The following is a 17,424-nucleotide window of genomic DNA, read 5'->3' on the forward strand; positions in this document are numbered from 1 at the left end:
TGCTCAGGCGCGGCAGAGCTGGCAAGGGACGAAAGACTTCCGTACGACCTTCAGGACTACCAGCCGGTCGCTGTTGAGGTGTGATGCAACGGCAAGAGCGTTTGACCCCAGTTGCGTTGCGTCAGCGCACCGCTGGTGCATCGCCGTCTGGGGCGGCTGCAGCGAAAGAGGAATTTCCCGCGCCTTCCGCTCCGGAAGCAGGTACGCCTGCATTTCGCGTTGTCGATCCATTTGGAACGCACGCCCTCCGCCCCTCAACCCCCCCCCCCTCCCCCCCCGCCCTCTCCTCTTCCTCATCCTCATCCTATCCTGGTCCTTGACAGCTCTCTGTGTCAGTCCTTGCGGCTGCAGCCGAGAGACTGTTGCTTGGTCAATGGCGGTTTGTTTCACATGACGTTTCAGTCAAGCGGAAAATAGAAGGTCCTCCTCCTTCCGGCAGACGGTCTGTGACTGAGGCACGCGATAAAGCTGCCGTTCTGCGGCTGACTACGTAACTTGGTGAACACGCGGATGCTGACCTTGCGGAGTACTCGTCACAGTTCCCTGACGCACGTAAGCTTCAGAGTAACAAGTCAGTCAGGCGAGTTTCGTCGTGCAAAACAACGTACTGATCGACAACCGCACTGCAGAACGCCATTTTTCTTTGAAGTAAACATCTAAATAACAGCTGTTCAAACACCGCCATTCATCAGCCATACTCTCTATTCAATGTATTATTATTATAACCGAACCCTTGGTCTGCACCTGAGTTAACGGATGATAGATGCACCAGGAACGTTCTTTGCCACATTCGAAAGGCTTTTATTTATTTAATGTCTTTCGGAACATGCCCATACAGCCATCTCAAAACGGGAAATGTTGTACTACAGCTTGTTTCGACAGTTCAGAGTATACATCAATTTAAGTCGTACCCTGATACGAAGTTATATTCCAAAATTTAAGAAATGAATGACACGATAATCAAATGGTAGATGGTTACGTGACATTAGTAAACTTGCAGGAACGACATGGATATGACTTACTTTCTGAGACGATTTCTGTGAGATAACGTGCATCATTTATTCTCCGGACATTACAAGTTCTTTCCCTTTTTTATAGACAGATTTCAGACCATTGACGGTGTTCCTCTTTGTAGGCCTATGTACTCCCTGTCTCGTTCACGACAGTAACGGATCTTTCGTTTGGTCGTTTAGCAGAAAGTTACGTTTTGGAAGGTTTAAATCAGGAATCATTCAGCTCATGATCGTGTTAAGTATTATATATAGCAGAATTAATTAAATTGTGTATCCAAGATCCGTTGATGAAAGAGAAAGAAATTTGAGAACAGGAATTAACGTCAAAAGTAAAACTAAGGGAGATTCAGATGAACTGTTCAGTGCACAGGCTGCTCTGAAGTTGAATTTAGCAGAAGAAGAGTAACGACGGAAGTGATGAAGAGTAGCGAATACGAGAATAGCGACCAACGAAACATCAGTGTTAAGGAAACCTGTGCATAAAATAGAAAGAAGTGCACCCAGTGCAGGCATACACCGTTAGACAAACACAGTGACCGTCTTGTTACTTTTTTGAATTATGTGTTTCACCCTCATGTGACACAGGTGGTATCATTACTAGTTTCGTCTTACCAAGTCGACATCAGATGAACTGTTGAAAAGAAAGAAAGGGATCGTAAATGAATGAAAGTATGGGCTTATTGACCGGCCGCCCTATGCAAGTCTCTATTTCACACAACTTCGGAGACTCACGCGCCGATGAAATGATTAGAACAACACAAACACGCAGTCCATGAGCTTCTCTCCGATCCTGTGGGGAATCCACCCAGCGACACCGCATCTAGAGATCGCGCACAAGTCACTAGAGCACCAGCTGCGGACGCAGGAGTAGTAAAATACTGCCAAACTTAATTACAAAAGAAACTAACTCCTGTACTTCAGTTCGACACAAAGTAACCGGGTCAGTTGTAGGATTATTATGTGGCGTATTCAAGTGCGTATGGTATTTTACTACCGCCTGTCTCTTTATTTTTAATCAGGTCATCTGGTCATCACTTGCTAATAAGACAAAATAGGTAATGATACCATTCTTGTGAACCGAACGCGAAATATATAATACAATTTTGTTTGTAAGAAGTGCTTGTTGTAAGCTGTGAGATTGGTGGATGTAAGGTTGAAGTAGGTTGTACAACAGAGCCTTACTGGTATCTGATACTGGCAAAGAGTTGGTGAAGTAAGTTCTGAAACAAGAATGGATATTTGGAGATTGGGTTTTGACGCCCTTTCAAAGGAGTCATCCCGGCATTTCTCTGTAGCGATTTAGGTTTTCCATAATTTCACTAAATCGCTTCAGGCAAATGTCGGGATGGTTTCTGTGAAAGGGCACGGCCGATTTCCTTCCCCATCCTTCCCTAATCCGATGGGATCGATGACCTTGCTGTTTGGTCACCCCTCCAAAACCAACAAACCAACCGGATCCGGGTTTGAATCATCGTCCTCCCGAATGCGAGTCCAGTGTGTTAACCAGTGTGTTAAACACTGCGCCACCCCGCTCGGTTCTGAGGCAAGAGTCTGTCGAGCCGAGCCGTATTTGGAAAGCCAGAGGACTATGAAAGAATAAACTGGGCGTGATCGAAATGTGGTTCAGGAGAATGACGTTAATAATTAAAGGACAATTGAGCTATGAAACAGAGAGGGGCCACAGAGAATGATAAGAAATACCCTAACATGAGTAAGGGTATATACATTTCTGTAAAAGCGCTACGGCTCCTTGACATTTGTTTCAGTGCGGATGCACTAATATCGTCCGATCTCCTACGGGAATCAATAATTTGTGAGTAGGGGGTTAATCGACGCTGCGTTCGAGCATGCGATAAGTTGGAAATTTGAGTCGCTCAGGGACCGTGTCCGGATGGCCGAAGTAGTTAAGGCAGCTGCTCATGAGAAGCGGTAAACTTGAGTTCGAGTCCCAGCCCAGCACAAATTTTCAACTTTCGCCATTGCATTACCACAATGCTCTGTGCAACTGGAAGTCACGAATTTCCACCCGTCCCTCCAGTTTCTTTCCGCGTTCTCTACCTCACATAAACGACTAAATCACGGGACATTTGCTGAGGTATTGATGAATTGTCAATGTAGCGTTGAAAGAAGTTGTTGTTGTTGTGGTCTTCAGCCTGAGACTGGTTTGATGCAGCTCTCCATGCTACTCTATCCTGTGCAAGCTTCTTCATCTCCCAGTACCTACTGCAGCCTACATCCTTCTGAATCTGCTTAGTGTATTCATCTCTTGGTCTCCCTCTACGATTTTTAAAGTCCACGCTGTCCTCCAATACTAAATTGGTAATCCGTTGATGCCTCAGAACATGTCCTACCAACCGATTCCTTCTTTTAGTCAAGTTGTGCCACAAACTCCTCCCCAATTCTATTCAATATCTCCTCATTAGTTATGTGATCTACCCATCTAATCTTCAGCATTCTTCTGTAGCACCACATTTCGAAAGCTTCTATTCTCTTCTTGTCCGAACTATTTATCGTCCATGTTTCATTTCCATACATGGGTACACTCCATACAAATTCAGAAACGACTTCCTGACACATCTATACTCGATGTTAATAAATTTCTCTTCTTCAGAAACGCTTTCCTTGCCATTGCCAGTCTATATTTTGTATCCTCTCTACTTCGACTATCATCAGTTATTTTGCTCCCCAAATAGCAAAACTCCTTTACTACTTTAACTGTCTCATTTCCTAATCAAATTCCCTCAGCATCGCCCGACTTAATTCGACTACATTCCATTATCCTCGTTTTTCTTTTGTTGATGTTAATCTTATATCCTCCTTTCAAGACACTGTCCATCGCGTTCAACTGCTCTTTCAGGTCCTTTGCTGTCTCTGACAGAATTACAATGTCATCGGCGAACCTCAAAGTTTTTATTTCTTCCCCATGGATTTTAATTCCTACTCCGAATTTCTCTTTTGTTTCCTTTACTGCTTGCTCAATATACAGATTGAATAACATCGGGGATAGGCTGTCTCATTCCCTTCCCAACCACTGCTTCCCTTTCACAAATTGTAAATAGCCTTTCGCTCCTTGTATTTTACCCCTGCCTCTTTAGAATTTGAAAGAGAATATTCCAATCAACATTGTCAAAAGCTTCCTCTAAGTCTACAAATGCTAGAAACGTAGGTTTGCTTTTCCTTAATCTATTTTATAAGATAAGTCGTAGGGTCAGTATTGCCTCACGTGTTCCAACATTTCTACGGAATCCAAGCTGATCTTCCCCGAGGTCGGCTCCTATCAGTTTTTCCATTCGTCTGTAAAGAATTCGCGTTAGTATCTTGCAGCCGTGACTTTTTAAACTGATAGTTCTGTAATTTTCACATCTGTCAACACCTGTTTTCTTTGGGACTGGAATTAAGTAGCAAAGGTAAAATGTTGTACGCACAGGCGCGCATGGTTGAGAGCGTCGGGTTTGGTAGATGTGCAGAAGATAGGAGTAGTCGGAAGGTGTCATCAAGATGATAAGCCAAGAAGCACAGAAAAGTGTCAGGAAATCAATGGACGGAAATGCTTAGGGTCAAATCCACCTGGTGAGGGAGAGGGCACGTGTCAGTGTGGTCATGACCCTCATCACCTCAGAGAACATTCTGCTAAAAGAGTTTTACGATGGTGGTTTGACAAGTCGGGTAAATTTCTGTGAAAGAATGGAACAATTTTGTCGCGCCATCAAGGCTGGGAAGCTTGATTAATCCAAGGATTGTATTAAGGATTTCAACAATGTGCAGCGCACACTTCATTGTCGATAGCCTTCTGAATTGGTCTGCGTCCACTACGATAAAAATGCGAGAAAACCTTCGTGCTTTTATTAAACATTTTCATTTGAAGGTTGAACTGCCACATAAATCAAAAGAAAAGTAGATGAAGTTCACATGGTCTCTGCACCACCATTGAAGACTGTTTACTTTTGGATTAATGAATTAAACGTGATCGGACAAGCACCGAAGACGAAGCGCGCTCTGGCCGTCGAACTGAGGCCACGACGAGGGAAACCTCTGACACTGGAGAACAGCTCGTGTGGTGTAGCGTGGTGCAGCACTCACCCCGTCGAGGCCGTCGCCGCTGGTGTCGAGGCAGGCGGTGGGGTCCACCAGGTCGCACTGGCGCTGCAGCGTCCTCTCGACGGCGACCATGGGGGGCGTGCCTGGGTTGCCCACCACTGGCGGCGAGTCGGCCGCCTGCGAGCAGTCGCACTTGCCCTTGGGCTGCGCGGGGGCGCCGAAGAAGGGCGACTGGGGGGCGTAGGGCGCGGCGGATGTCCCCAGCGCCGCCACCAGCAATAGCAGCAGCACTAACGTCACGGCACTGTGGGCAGGTCGGAGGAGAACCGTGGATGAAGGGCAGCAGCTAGATTCCGCACTCCTAGGTTTCCGAAAAGCGTTTGACCCACTGCAGACGAGCGTACGGAACAGGTTCCGAAGGCTTTATTAATAAGATACGCTCTACCAAAACTGTAGTTCGGTAGTTTTGGTACACTACATAAATGACGTAGTACACTACTGTCCATTAAAATTGCTACGCCACGAAGATGACGCGCTACAGACGCGAAATTTAACCGACAGGAAGAAGATGCTGTGATATGCAAATGATTAGCTTTCCAGAGCATTCCCACAAGGTTGCCGCCGGTGGCGACACCTACAACGTGCTGCCATGAGGAAAGTTTCCAACCGATTTCTCATACACCAACAGCAGCTGACTGGCGTTGCCTGGTGAAACGTTGTTGTGATGCCTCGTGTAAGGAGGAGAAATGCGTACCGTCACGCTTCCGACTTTGATAAAGGTCGGATTGTAGCCTATCGCGATTGCGGTTTATCGTATCGCGACATTGCTGCTCGCGTTGGTCGAGATCCAATGACTGTTAGCGGAATATGGAATCGGTGGGTTCAGGAGGGTAATACGGAAGGCACGGCTGGATCCCAAGGGCCTCGTATCACTAGCAGTCGAAATGACATGCATCTTATTCGCATGGCTGTAATGGATCGTGTAGCTACGTCTCGATCCCTGAGTCAACAGATTGAGACGTTTGCAAGACAACAACCATCTGCACGAACAGTTCGACGACGTTTGCAGCGGCATCGACTATCAGCTCGGAAACCATGGCTGCAGTTACCCTTGACGCTGCATCACAGACAGGAGCGCCTGCGATGGCGTATTCAACGACGAACCTAGATGCACGAATGGCAAAACGTCATTTTTTCGGATGAATCCAGGTTCTGTTCACAGCATCATGATGGTCACATCCGTGTTTGGCGACATCACGGTGAACGCAGATTGGAAGCGTGTATTCGTCATCGCCATACTGGCGCATCACCCGGCGTGATGGTATGGGGTGCCATTGGTTACACGTCTCGGTCACCTCTTGTTGGCATTGACGGCACTTTGAACAGTGGACGTTAACTACTCTTGATGAACTGTGGTATCGTGTTGAAGCTGCATGGGCGGCTGTACCCGTACACCCCATCCAAGCTCTGTTTGGCTCAATGCCCAGGCTCATGAAGGCCGTTGTTACGGCCAGAGGTGGTTGTTCTGGGTACTGATATCTCAGGATCTATGCACCCAAATTGCGTGAAAATGTAATCACATGTCAGTTCTAGTATAATATATTTGTTCAAAGAATACCCGTTTATCATCTGAATTTCTTCTTGGTGCAGCAATTTTAATGGCCAGTAGTGTAAATGGTACGATTACCGATAGTATTGATAACACAGCTAAGGAAAGATACATAAAAGAATGTGTTACAGACAACCTGGGAACCGACGAGTTTTGTTTGTTTTCTGTTTGCTTGTTTCGCACATAATTAGAACCGAACATCGTTCAACATTAGTACATCACAAACGAAAAACGCTTTTTATAAGTAATAAAAATTAGTTGATCGCGTAACTTCTGCACTTTTATGCAACCAAAGAAATGACTTTTGATACAACTTCAGTTTGCATACTCAAACATAAAATAATCTATTTAATTATAGTTGTTAATTTGCTGAATAGAACATTCTTCATCGTCATCAAAGACAAGTTTCCTGTTACTACTGATCAATGTGGAAGTCGCTTATGAATAATAGAAACATGTGTTATATAAGCTTGACGAAGGATTGAAGGGATGTTTATGTTTCTGTTTTGAGTTTTCCTTTTAATTTTACCTTTTTCTTTGAGAAAGTTGCTCTTTCTAACGGTATATGATAAACCCGCATTGTTTATTTTTTTACATTTTTACTACAACATCCCTTTGTTTCACGTTACAAATCAACAATTTTAAAATAAAACCTGAATTAAACATTGACATTTCAGTTTTGCTGTAAATAGTGTTCACTTTTAAGTAACAGATAGGAGGGCAACTATGTAAAACAAAAATTTTCCGTAGGTTACACGGCCCAGTATAGATATCCTCACTCAGTTTCTAGACGGTTCCCCAATTACAGTTTGTAGAGGAACCTAGTAAGACACTGATCGCATACAGAAACAAAGCGATCGAAAAGGTAGCGCCGTTTTAGTATTAACAGACCAGAGCCACTAGGAAAACTGCTATTGTCTACGCTTACTTATAATACTCTACCGTAGCATACGGTAGTCTTAGAAGCCTGCTTACTAAGTATTAGAATACAGTACGTTGTCATCGAATGTGAGCGTTCATCGGAGACAAACCTATGGTGAGGAGTGCCCCAGGGACGTGTGATAGGACGTCTATTATTTGTGTATACGTAAAAGATCTGACGGACAGGTTGAGCAGCAGTTATCGGCTGTTTTAATGGAGTCCATTTTCGCCTTCAGCTCTTAACACGTACAGCAGCAATCTATTCGAGGGAGTCCGAAATGCGGATTGATATTTTCCTTAAAAATGTGATCTTTATATCAGGATGTTTCTTCTTAAACAACTTGTAAATCACTGGAATGTTAAGTCCGGTATCTAAACATTTTATATCTTTGCCAGCATAATGACTTTCTTTTAGCGGGAAACTTACAATGTGTTGCCGGATAGCTTTTCTTGTTTCTGTTGGAAGGGCTCCCTTGACGTGCTAATAGAGTTTCAGTCACTGACTGAATTCCTTATAGCGTATAGCGTGATTTCTGTAGCGTATTTCCTACCATAACCAGTCATCTGACAGAGTGCCTTATGGCATCCTAAGATGCGGCTACCCTACAGCAGGACGTCGATGTGCTTAACTCCATTTTGGATATATCCTGATTGAGGCCCTTTACGCACGAGACGATTCAAATAGCCCGAGATATTTCCTGTGGAATAAAGACTGGGTGATAAAAAGCGACCGTCTGCCTTCGTAGCGGAGTGGTCAGAGTAGATGGCCGCCATGCGGAGGCCCGGGTTCGATTCCCGGAATGGAACGGACGCACTCAGCCTCGTGATACCAACTGAGGAGCTACTCGACCGAACAGTGACGGCTCAACTGTCTGGAAAGTCTCCAAAACGGCCGGGAGAGTAGTGCACTGACCACATGCGACTCCATACCGCAAGGCAGAGGGTGACACTGCAGCCGGTAAACATCCCTGGGGCCACAAAATCACGCCAGTGGAATTGCGACGCGGTACCTCAGTGTTCGTCGAATCAGGAACGTAAGCATGCAGCGCTATGATCGCAGTAGTTGTCGTCTTGAAAGACAGGAGTGCCACAAGTGTACCCGCCAAAAAGAGCTAGAAGCAAGGGCAACGACTGGTCACCGTCACGATCCATATATGTCCGTAAAACGTCACGGAACTACCTCCGCCTCAACTTCTCCCTGCACTCGCCTCCGACCCGCGTCTGTCAGGAACTTTTAGCGACCAGCTGTTCTTACGCTGCATTACGTATTTGCGAGGGATACACCATTCGTTGTAGACTCGTTGGACAGTCCGCGTTGATAACTCAAACAGTCGGGCAACTTAAATTCACCGTGTGCTCATGGGCACGTCTAAGCACGGTAGCTACTTTCTGTCACGTCCCCTGTCCACCAACCTTACAAGGGGAAAGCGCCTTCTCGTCGTCACCGATTTTGTCTACGTTTTTGATATAGGCTTGGCCGGAAATGAGAGTGACACAAGTGGGAACTCCGAATGGCTGATCATTTAGAAAAAATAGCGTTTTCGGCACGGTTCAGGAAAAGCATGAGCCACTTATGTTAATAGTTTCCAGGCAGCGGATGGCGCAGCGGAAGAGAGTACAGAATGATAATTCGAGAGTCGTTGTGTCGAATATTTATAAGGTACATTTTTTTCGATTTTAGGGTTCCGTGTCCTATTTGGTAAAAACGGAACGCTTATAGGATCGCTTTGTTGTCCGTCTCTCTACCCTATTTTAAAAACATTTCTCTCAGGAACAGGTGGATGTATCACATTTAAATTTACGTCACATTCTGAGGTATGTGTCTCTTGGCAGAGTAAAAATTGAAGCATCTAAGTCAATGCCGTCAAAAGGTACCGCCGTTAATGTCACATATTTTAGTACTCGCAGACCCATCAAAACCTATAGGGTGCATTCCGTAGGCCTAGAATCATGAAATTTCGTAAAAAAAAAAAAAAAAAAAAACGAAAAGAAAAAAATCTGAAAATTGTAAATTTGTGATTATATCTCACGAAAAGATTTTTTTATCATTAATTATCTGACTGTATGCCTGTTCGTTCGTCTCCTTAGGCCTCATTTTCTTAGGAACGGATAGGCGTATCAAATTGAAACTTATGTCAAATACTAAGGCCTACGCTCTCTTGGCGGTGTAAAAAATTGAAGCTTCAAAGGCAATGCAACCAAAAGCTACGGCCATTTACGTCACATATTTTGATACCCTCAAACTCGCACACTAAAATCTTTAGGGTAATTTCCGTCGACTTGAAAAAAGACATTTCTTTTGTCATTTGTTGTCCGACCTCAAACTAAAAATCACAACTTTCTGGAAAGCCTTGGACTTCTCTGGACCGATATCTTGCCACTATCAATGTCGATAACAGACAAAAATCGTCAAGATTTTCGATTCCCAGTATGGATGAACTGTGTATGGATATAATTAAGTTTGTACGGAACCCTCAGTGCGCGGGTCCAACTCGTACCTGCCCAATCTTTTTTTCTAAACGCTTGGCGATCTGGAGCTTCTACTTCTGCCACTTTCATTTCTGGCCAAGGCTTGCATGGACCTCAGATTTGGACGGTATCGATGAGGAGAGTAGAGCCCCTCCCCATTGTTGGTGCACTGACATCACGGAGCCAACTGTCTCTCTCTCTCTCTCTCTCTCTCTCTCTCTCTCACACACACACACACACACACACACACACACACACACACACTGCACACAACTTCAGAACCATGACACAAGTCAGCGTTGGAGGCTCACACGAGTGCCTGGCACCAGTTCTATACAACATCTACAGCGCTTCAACGTGATAAGTCAGCTCTTTTAAGGGAAGTCACTAATACACTCCTGGAAATGGAAAAAAGAACACATTGACACCGGTGTGTCAGACCCACCATACTTGCTCCGGACACTGCGAGAGGGCTGTACAAGCAATGATCACACGCACGGCACAGCGGACACACCAGGAACCGCGGTGTTGGCCGTCGAATGGCGCTAGCTGCGCAGCATTTGTGCACCGCCGCCGTCAGTGTCAGCCAGTTTGCCGTGGCATACGGAGCTCCATCGCAGTCTTTAACACTGGTAGCATGCCGCGACATCGTGGACGTGAACCGTATGTGCAGTTGACGGACTTTGAGCGAGGGCGTATAGTGGGCATGCGGGAGGCCGGGTGGACGTACCGCCGAATTGCTCAACACGTGAGGCGTGAGGTCTCCACAGTACATCGATGTTGTCGCCAGTGGTCGGCGGAAGGTGCACGTGCCCGTCGACCTGGGACCGGACCGCAGCGACGCACGGATGCACGCCAAGACCGTAGGATCCTACGCAGTGCCGTAGGGGACCGCACCGCCACTTCCCAGCAAATTAGGGACACTGTTGCTCCTGGGGTATCGGCGAGGACCATTCGCAACCGTCTCCATGAAGCTGGGCTACGGTCCCGCACACCGTTAGGCCGTCTTCCGCTCACGCCCCAACATCGTGCAGCCCGCCTCCAGTGGTGTCGCGACAGGCGTGAATGGAGGGACGAATGGAGACGTGTCGTCTTCAGCGATGAGAGTCGCTTCTGCCTTGGTGCCAATGATGGTCGTATGCGTGTTTGGCGCCGTGCAGGTGAGCGCCACAATCAGGACTGCATACGACCGAGGCACACAGGGCCAACACCCGGCATCATGGTGTGGGGAGCGATCTCCTACACTGGCCGTACACCACTGGTGATCGTCGAGGGGACACTGAATAGTGCACGGTACATCCAAACCGTCATCGAACCCATCGTTCTACCATTCCTAGACCGGCAAGGGAACTCGCTGTTCCAACAGGACAATGCACGTCCGCATGTATCCCGTGCCACCCAACGTGCTCTAGAAGGTGTAAGTCAACTACCCTAGCCAGCAAGATCTCCGGATCTGTCCCCCATTGAGCATGTTTGGGACTGGATGAAGCGTCGTCTCACGCGGTCTGCACGTCCAGCACGAACGCTGGTCCAACTGAGGCGCCAGGTGGAAATGGCATGGCAAGCCGTTCCACAGGACTACATCCAGCATCTCTACGATCGTCTCCATGGGAGAATAGCAGCCTGCATTGCTGCGAAAGGTGGATATACACTGTACTAGTGCCGACATTGTGCATGCTCAGTTGCCTGTGTCTATGTGCCTGTGGTTCTGTCAGTGTGATCATGTGATGTATCTGACCCCAGGAATGTGTCAATAAAGTTTCCCCTTCCTGGGACAATGAATTCACGGTGTTCTTATTTCAATTTCCAGTAGTGTAGTTCGTGCGGCGAGCTTACAAATAAGCTGTTTGATACTAAGGTTGCACTGTAATCCTATTACGTTAATCACTGCACAGGTGCGGACGGTCTCTGCACGCCCGGCGACGTTTCCGTTCGCCCACGTCTGTGACTTGCCGAATATCGAGCAAGCGGCGCCCTTCGCTGCTGCTTCCAAACAACGGCGGGATCATCTGCTCTAATGCCGCGGTACCTCTCTCGGAAGATAACGTGAGTGACTATCTGGCTTGCACATCTGGCAGCTCAGCTCGGCAAATACTGCGTCTTCTTCACAGATATAATCAGTTGCCAAGAAAGCGCCCCTGTTTTTTCGCCGCAGTCCCAGATTCCCGCTAAATAACTAACCGTTACTGACGAGCTGATCACCCTACAGTTTTCATCATTTGTATGATTCTCTTCGTGCTGATTCATCATCTTTCACAAATGGTGCTGACGGTATCCGGGAAACAGTTCGCTGGCCCATTATTCATGCAGCGTATTCCCAACAATACTTCATACTAGAGGCAGTGGCGGCTAGTAACCGTTCATTCGCAGGTGTCAAGTAAACGGCGCCTTCCGGTCTCATGTTTACTGGAACCTGTATAACTTCTACTATCAAGTACCTTCCACAGTAGCCGGCCGCTGTGGCCGAGCGGTACTAGGCGCTTCAGTCCGGACCGTGCGCCTGCTACGGTCGCAGGTTCGAATGTGTGTGATGTCCTTAGGTTAGTTAGGTTTAAGCAGTACTAAGTTCTAGGGGACTGATGACCTCAGATGTTAAGTCCAATAGTGCTCAGAGCAATTTGAACCATTTTTGAACCTTCCACAGTGTTAGTATTCGTGCAAGTAAGTAGCAAAACCTTGGCTTTTGTACAACGAATTAATCAGTACCAGACAGGGAAGATTTCACCTTCCAGCGGGATTAATAAAATTATTTACCAATGGCGAGTGTTCTTGCTTCGATTGTCGGGTACAGTAGGAACGTTGGCAGCAAACACTCAGCTACTGAAGCCTTCAATATCTCTTCGACGTGTGCAAAGGAATATCTTTGTGAGATCAATAGTTGATTTCGGAACTACACCAACACATGGTCGTCTCGTTATTATTTGGTCATTAGGGAGACGGCTACACTTCATTAATTAAAACTTCACGAATTTATGGAAGTGGAACAGATAATGGGTACGATTTGTCAAAATTTTGAACAAATTAGGAACACACAATACATTTATGATAACAAGAATCTACAATAGGCGCGTAGGGTTGATAGCATATTCTTTTCAATAGGGGAAAGACTAAAAATGAAACACCTTCTACCCTCTGCAGTCATTGTTGTGCCATGGACCACGTCTGGTGTATTTGCACCGAATACAGAAAAGGGCAAACTTAGAATGTGAATGTGGATGTGAGGTGGGCACACCGGAGCATTTTATATTCCAGTGTCCGTATTACGCGCAATTTGTCTCTGTGAACAGGTTGACTCTACCCACCCCACGAACTACTCATGTCATTGTAAATTCTTCACCTACAATGAAAGTAGATGTTACATTTCAGAATATTGGTAGGGTACTGAAAAAATGCAGCCAGTCTACAAACAGTACTGGACAGAAAACAACTGTGCGTTCCATCTTTGACCATTGTTCAAGTACGTATAACCCATCCCGGATTGGGTTAACAGAGGAAACTGAATATATTCCAAGAAGGGCAGCGCTGACGATCACAGGTTTGTTTGACCCATGGGACAACGTAAGGGGATGGCCGGCTGTAGAATTTATGCGAGGGTGGGGGAGGGGAGGGGACGGTTGGATCGCATCACCAACCTGGGCGCCAGAAATTAAACAAAACAACGAAAGTTTTGTAAAAATGCAGAACAGTGAGAATAATTTGGAAATACGATTCATTCATAAAATCTGTTATTTTACTGGAAAATGTCTGCTGTATTGTGGAACAGATGACAAAGGAAACGCTGGAGTTGGTCGCCTTGGTTGCGTCCTACAAAATAGCAGCTTTTGCTGCTCCAGTTTTGACATTCTACTCCTACTGTGTGCCTATACAGCACTTGAAATGTACCTACGTCATCTTGAAAGTCCCTTCAAAAGCGAAAAATTTAATACTAAAGAAATAAAGATAAATGTCAGCATATGATGGTCTAACAATTCTTAACTATCTATAGGAGTATGGCTGAGAAAAACACTTCGTAATAAATAAAGAAAGAATAAGTAAAATACGCACTATCCATCACGTGTTAGAGTCTTTTGAATCCAGATTTTGTGATTAAGAGCCGTTTATACATGGAAAGATGTATGACATCCCTCCCCACCTCACCCTCTGCGTTGGATCTGTTATTAATAGACTACGATTTACGTACATTTTCTTCCTGTTACGTTCCTCTAAGCTAATTTTTTATGCTTTGTCTGTGACTTTTTTCAAGTTTTCCCACGTTCCCTTCTTTATTGGTGTTAACTTCATAATCAAATAGACATGAATATTTGAGGTAGTAGGGTAAAAACTTGACAAAACTTTTGTAGTATGGAACTGAAGCAACTAAAATGCATTGCGCGAATTGTTTATCCAGTTTCGCCGTATTTAACACTTAACGTGTTCCAACAACTTTATTTAGTATATAACTGTTAGTTTCCGCTATAATAAACGGCAGTGCTTTCAGAACTGCTTGTTTGTAGTCATAAATCATGGTCGTCGATGTTCGACCACAGCCGCTTTCCCTTTATGTACTGCGGATACAGTAAATACGCACTGGTGGTTTATAAATATTTTCAACAAATGAACGTTTATATGTAAGTGACTCGCTGCCCTAACCTTCCAATTTGCACAGCAGAAGCGACAATATAGTGCTCAGCTGTGTTGGCTGCTACAGGTCACGCGACGCAGACTCTCCGCTGGTCAGGGAACTAGGAAACCTTAAGAGATTTTGGTTATATACTCTGCAACTGATGTAAGTTAATTTTGGTTGCATAGTTGATTTTGGAGCTATAACTCAAAATCTACTAAACTGTAAACGTTTTACTTCTGTTTCACTGAGTGGTGCCTCGTACCTGACTCTGGTCTTAAAGATGTCCTCACGCTAGAGTAAGTGCGATATGCGAAAATAAGACGTCTTGCATGAATGACATTGTGAAAAAGGGCGTCAGGAAAATGTTGGAATACGTGAAGTAGTAGACGCTTGAAGATAAACGCAGATTTTCCCCCGAAGGCCTACTTACGATGTTTCAAGAGGCAAAATTAAGTGAAGAATCTACCCCACTACCCTACCTATCGTTCTCGTAGGAAGCGCGAATGCAAGGTGAGATATTTCCGCGTGCCAAGTAGCATTAAAACAATGAGTCTTTTCCCACTCGTTGCGTGATGGGAATGGGAAGAACTTCTAAAAATGGTACAATCATAAGTACCCTCTGCCATGCACTTCAGAGTCGTTTGCAGAGTGCGCAAAATTTATGTAACTGTAGATGTATCTTTATATGCCATTTAAATCGCCTACCAGTATTTAAAACTTCTCAAGTTATCACCTACAATGAGGGTGAGATGCTTCCGTACCCCTGTAACACCAGTTTAGTATAAAACGTTATTATGCAGGTTACTAATTTGTCACTTCGTATCAGTTGTTGGAATCAATTGTTGGAATTCATGTTTACATGTTTTCGCAGTAAGATTCAAATGGCTCTGAGCACTATGGGACTTAACATCTGAGGTCATCAGTCCCCTAGAACTTAGAACTACTTAAACCTAACTAACCTAAGGACATCACACACATCCATGCCCGAGGCTGGAAGCTCCTAGAACCGCAGTAAGAGTCGCTGTGAAGTTTTAATTTGTAGCCATGGCAGATGTGAGCGGTCAGAGCTACACTAGTAAGCAGCCCTTAGTGACAAGTGTGTGGGTGCACGAACCACAACACACAGGGCAGCCAATGAGGCAGATTATGGGAGCACTCCAGGAAGTATTTAATAAGACTCCACCGCGAAAGGCAACGCATCTGGATTGGGAAAGACATCCTTTTGCTTGTGTTAAAGACAGCTCACGGAGTGGAAGGGAGAAGACATGAGAAGAAACATGTTCGGAGCCTCTGCTTCGATTGAGCTATCTCCTGGGAAGTCGACACGTAGAGGAACTAGGCATACCAAGGACAACATAGCGAGATCACACGAATAGAGACTTTAAGGTCCGATCTTTTCGACCGACGTTCGTAAACGACTTATCGGATACAGCCTGTAATGAGCGCGTTTTAGCATGCTGTGCTTTGCTAACGCAATTTCCAAATACAGTGAGCCGTGGCAAGGTTATGTTTTCAGATGAATGTTCCGTTTACCGCAGCTCACGTGCCAGAAATATTGTCGTTTTGGCCGAAGAGTACGCCCGTTACATAGTCGTCTTAGAAAGGAGCCCGCCTCTCGTAATAATATGGGCAGCGATGACATTACAACATCTGCTTGACCGTACTGTTTTGGAGAGACTGTGAACGGAGCAAATTATTTACACACGTCACAATCGTGGTTAATACCTCAGGGTGAGGAAAGGGGTCTCACAGAACGCATACGCTTGCAGCAAGGAGGAGCGACTTCTCATTACGCTTTTGTAGTGCGCGAGTTCCTAAATGAACACTTCCCAGGACGGTAGACAGGTTGTGTTACACCAGCAACACCAGCTCCCTTGAAATGGTCACCGAGGAGTCCTGAACTCATCACATCTGACAACTCGTCATGGAGAGTCATTAAGACGCATGCATCTGCACGTCATTATGCTACAAACGAAGACCTGCGCAATGCTGTTGACGATACATTTCGCACGTACACGCTCAAAAATATGTCGAGAAGAACATGGAGGCTTATGGAGGCGATGGGGAACACACCCATATATTCGACACTTAATGTGTAAGTATGTATTTGTGATAAAGTCAAGTCAAATCAACATTCGATACTAGAGGGTACAGGGACTTCTTGCCCACCCTGAAGATTTAGTTTAAAACGAAAACCGTTTCCTCATTTGTTTTATGTAGCGCAGCCATCGCTGTAGAACTCAGCTGGCAATTCGCCCCCTCGTGGGGAGTTGAAAGAGCAGTCAACTTGGGCTGCAAAAGGCTACTTGTGAGATCTGGAGCCTGTGTGAAGCACGAAGTGTGTGGGAAGTGCAGGGGAAGCTGCCCGTGCGGCTACTTACGCTTGCGTCCCCATGGTGCACAGGTGTCCAGAAGCGATCTCGGCGGTGGACTTGCCTGCCGTCTCAGCGGGCTGGCTTTTAATATTGCAGTTTCCCCCTCTCGCTCTCCCCTCCCTAGTCGGCTCTTCGCGGAAACTGCGGCGGTTAGCGCACTCTGTGCAGAGCCGCTGATAACGAGAAGAGAAGCCCGGTGTGTGGGTGCGTCTTCCGCGACCTTGGAGGAGTCCGAAACCACCAGAGTGACGTCACACCGGGAAGACGCGGGGATTCCGGACACGGGCAACACCTTCCCCCTGGTACCTCGTGAGCTTCCGTGAAGTTGTCTGCCCTATTGCTCAGTTCGCTCTCAGAACAAGATGGTACAATTATGATCTCAGCATTCGCTCCGCC

General features: G+C 45.9%; 1 protein-coding gene across 1 annotated transcript in view; it reads right to left on the bottom strand.

Moving 5' to 3' along the window:
* The window catches only part of LOC124544798 (glucose dehydrogenase [FAD, quinone]-like), a 48,358-nt gene extending 31,285 nt beyond the window's left edge, over positions 1-17,073 (bottom strand). The window contains exons 1-2 of the mRNA XM_047123479.1: positions 17,035-17,073; positions 5,094-5,355 (exon numbers count right to left, since the gene is read on the bottom strand). Of these exons, the coding sequence (XP_046979435.1) occupies positions 5,094-5,355; positions 17,035-17,048 (276 nt within the window). The 5' untranslated portion in view covers positions 17,049-17,073. The remainder of the gene's footprint in view (positions 1-5,093; positions 5,356-17,034) is intronic.
* Between the last annotated feature and the right edge of the window lie 351 nt (positions 17,074-17,424).

This window comes from Schistocerca americana, chromosome 8 (assembly GCF_021461395.2).
Source record: "Schistocerca americana isolate TAMUIC-IGC-003095 chromosome 8, iqSchAmer2.1, whole genome shotgun sequence".
Classification (NCBI taxonomy): Eukaryota; Metazoa; Arthropoda; class Insecta; order Orthoptera; family Acrididae; genus Schistocerca; species Schistocerca americana.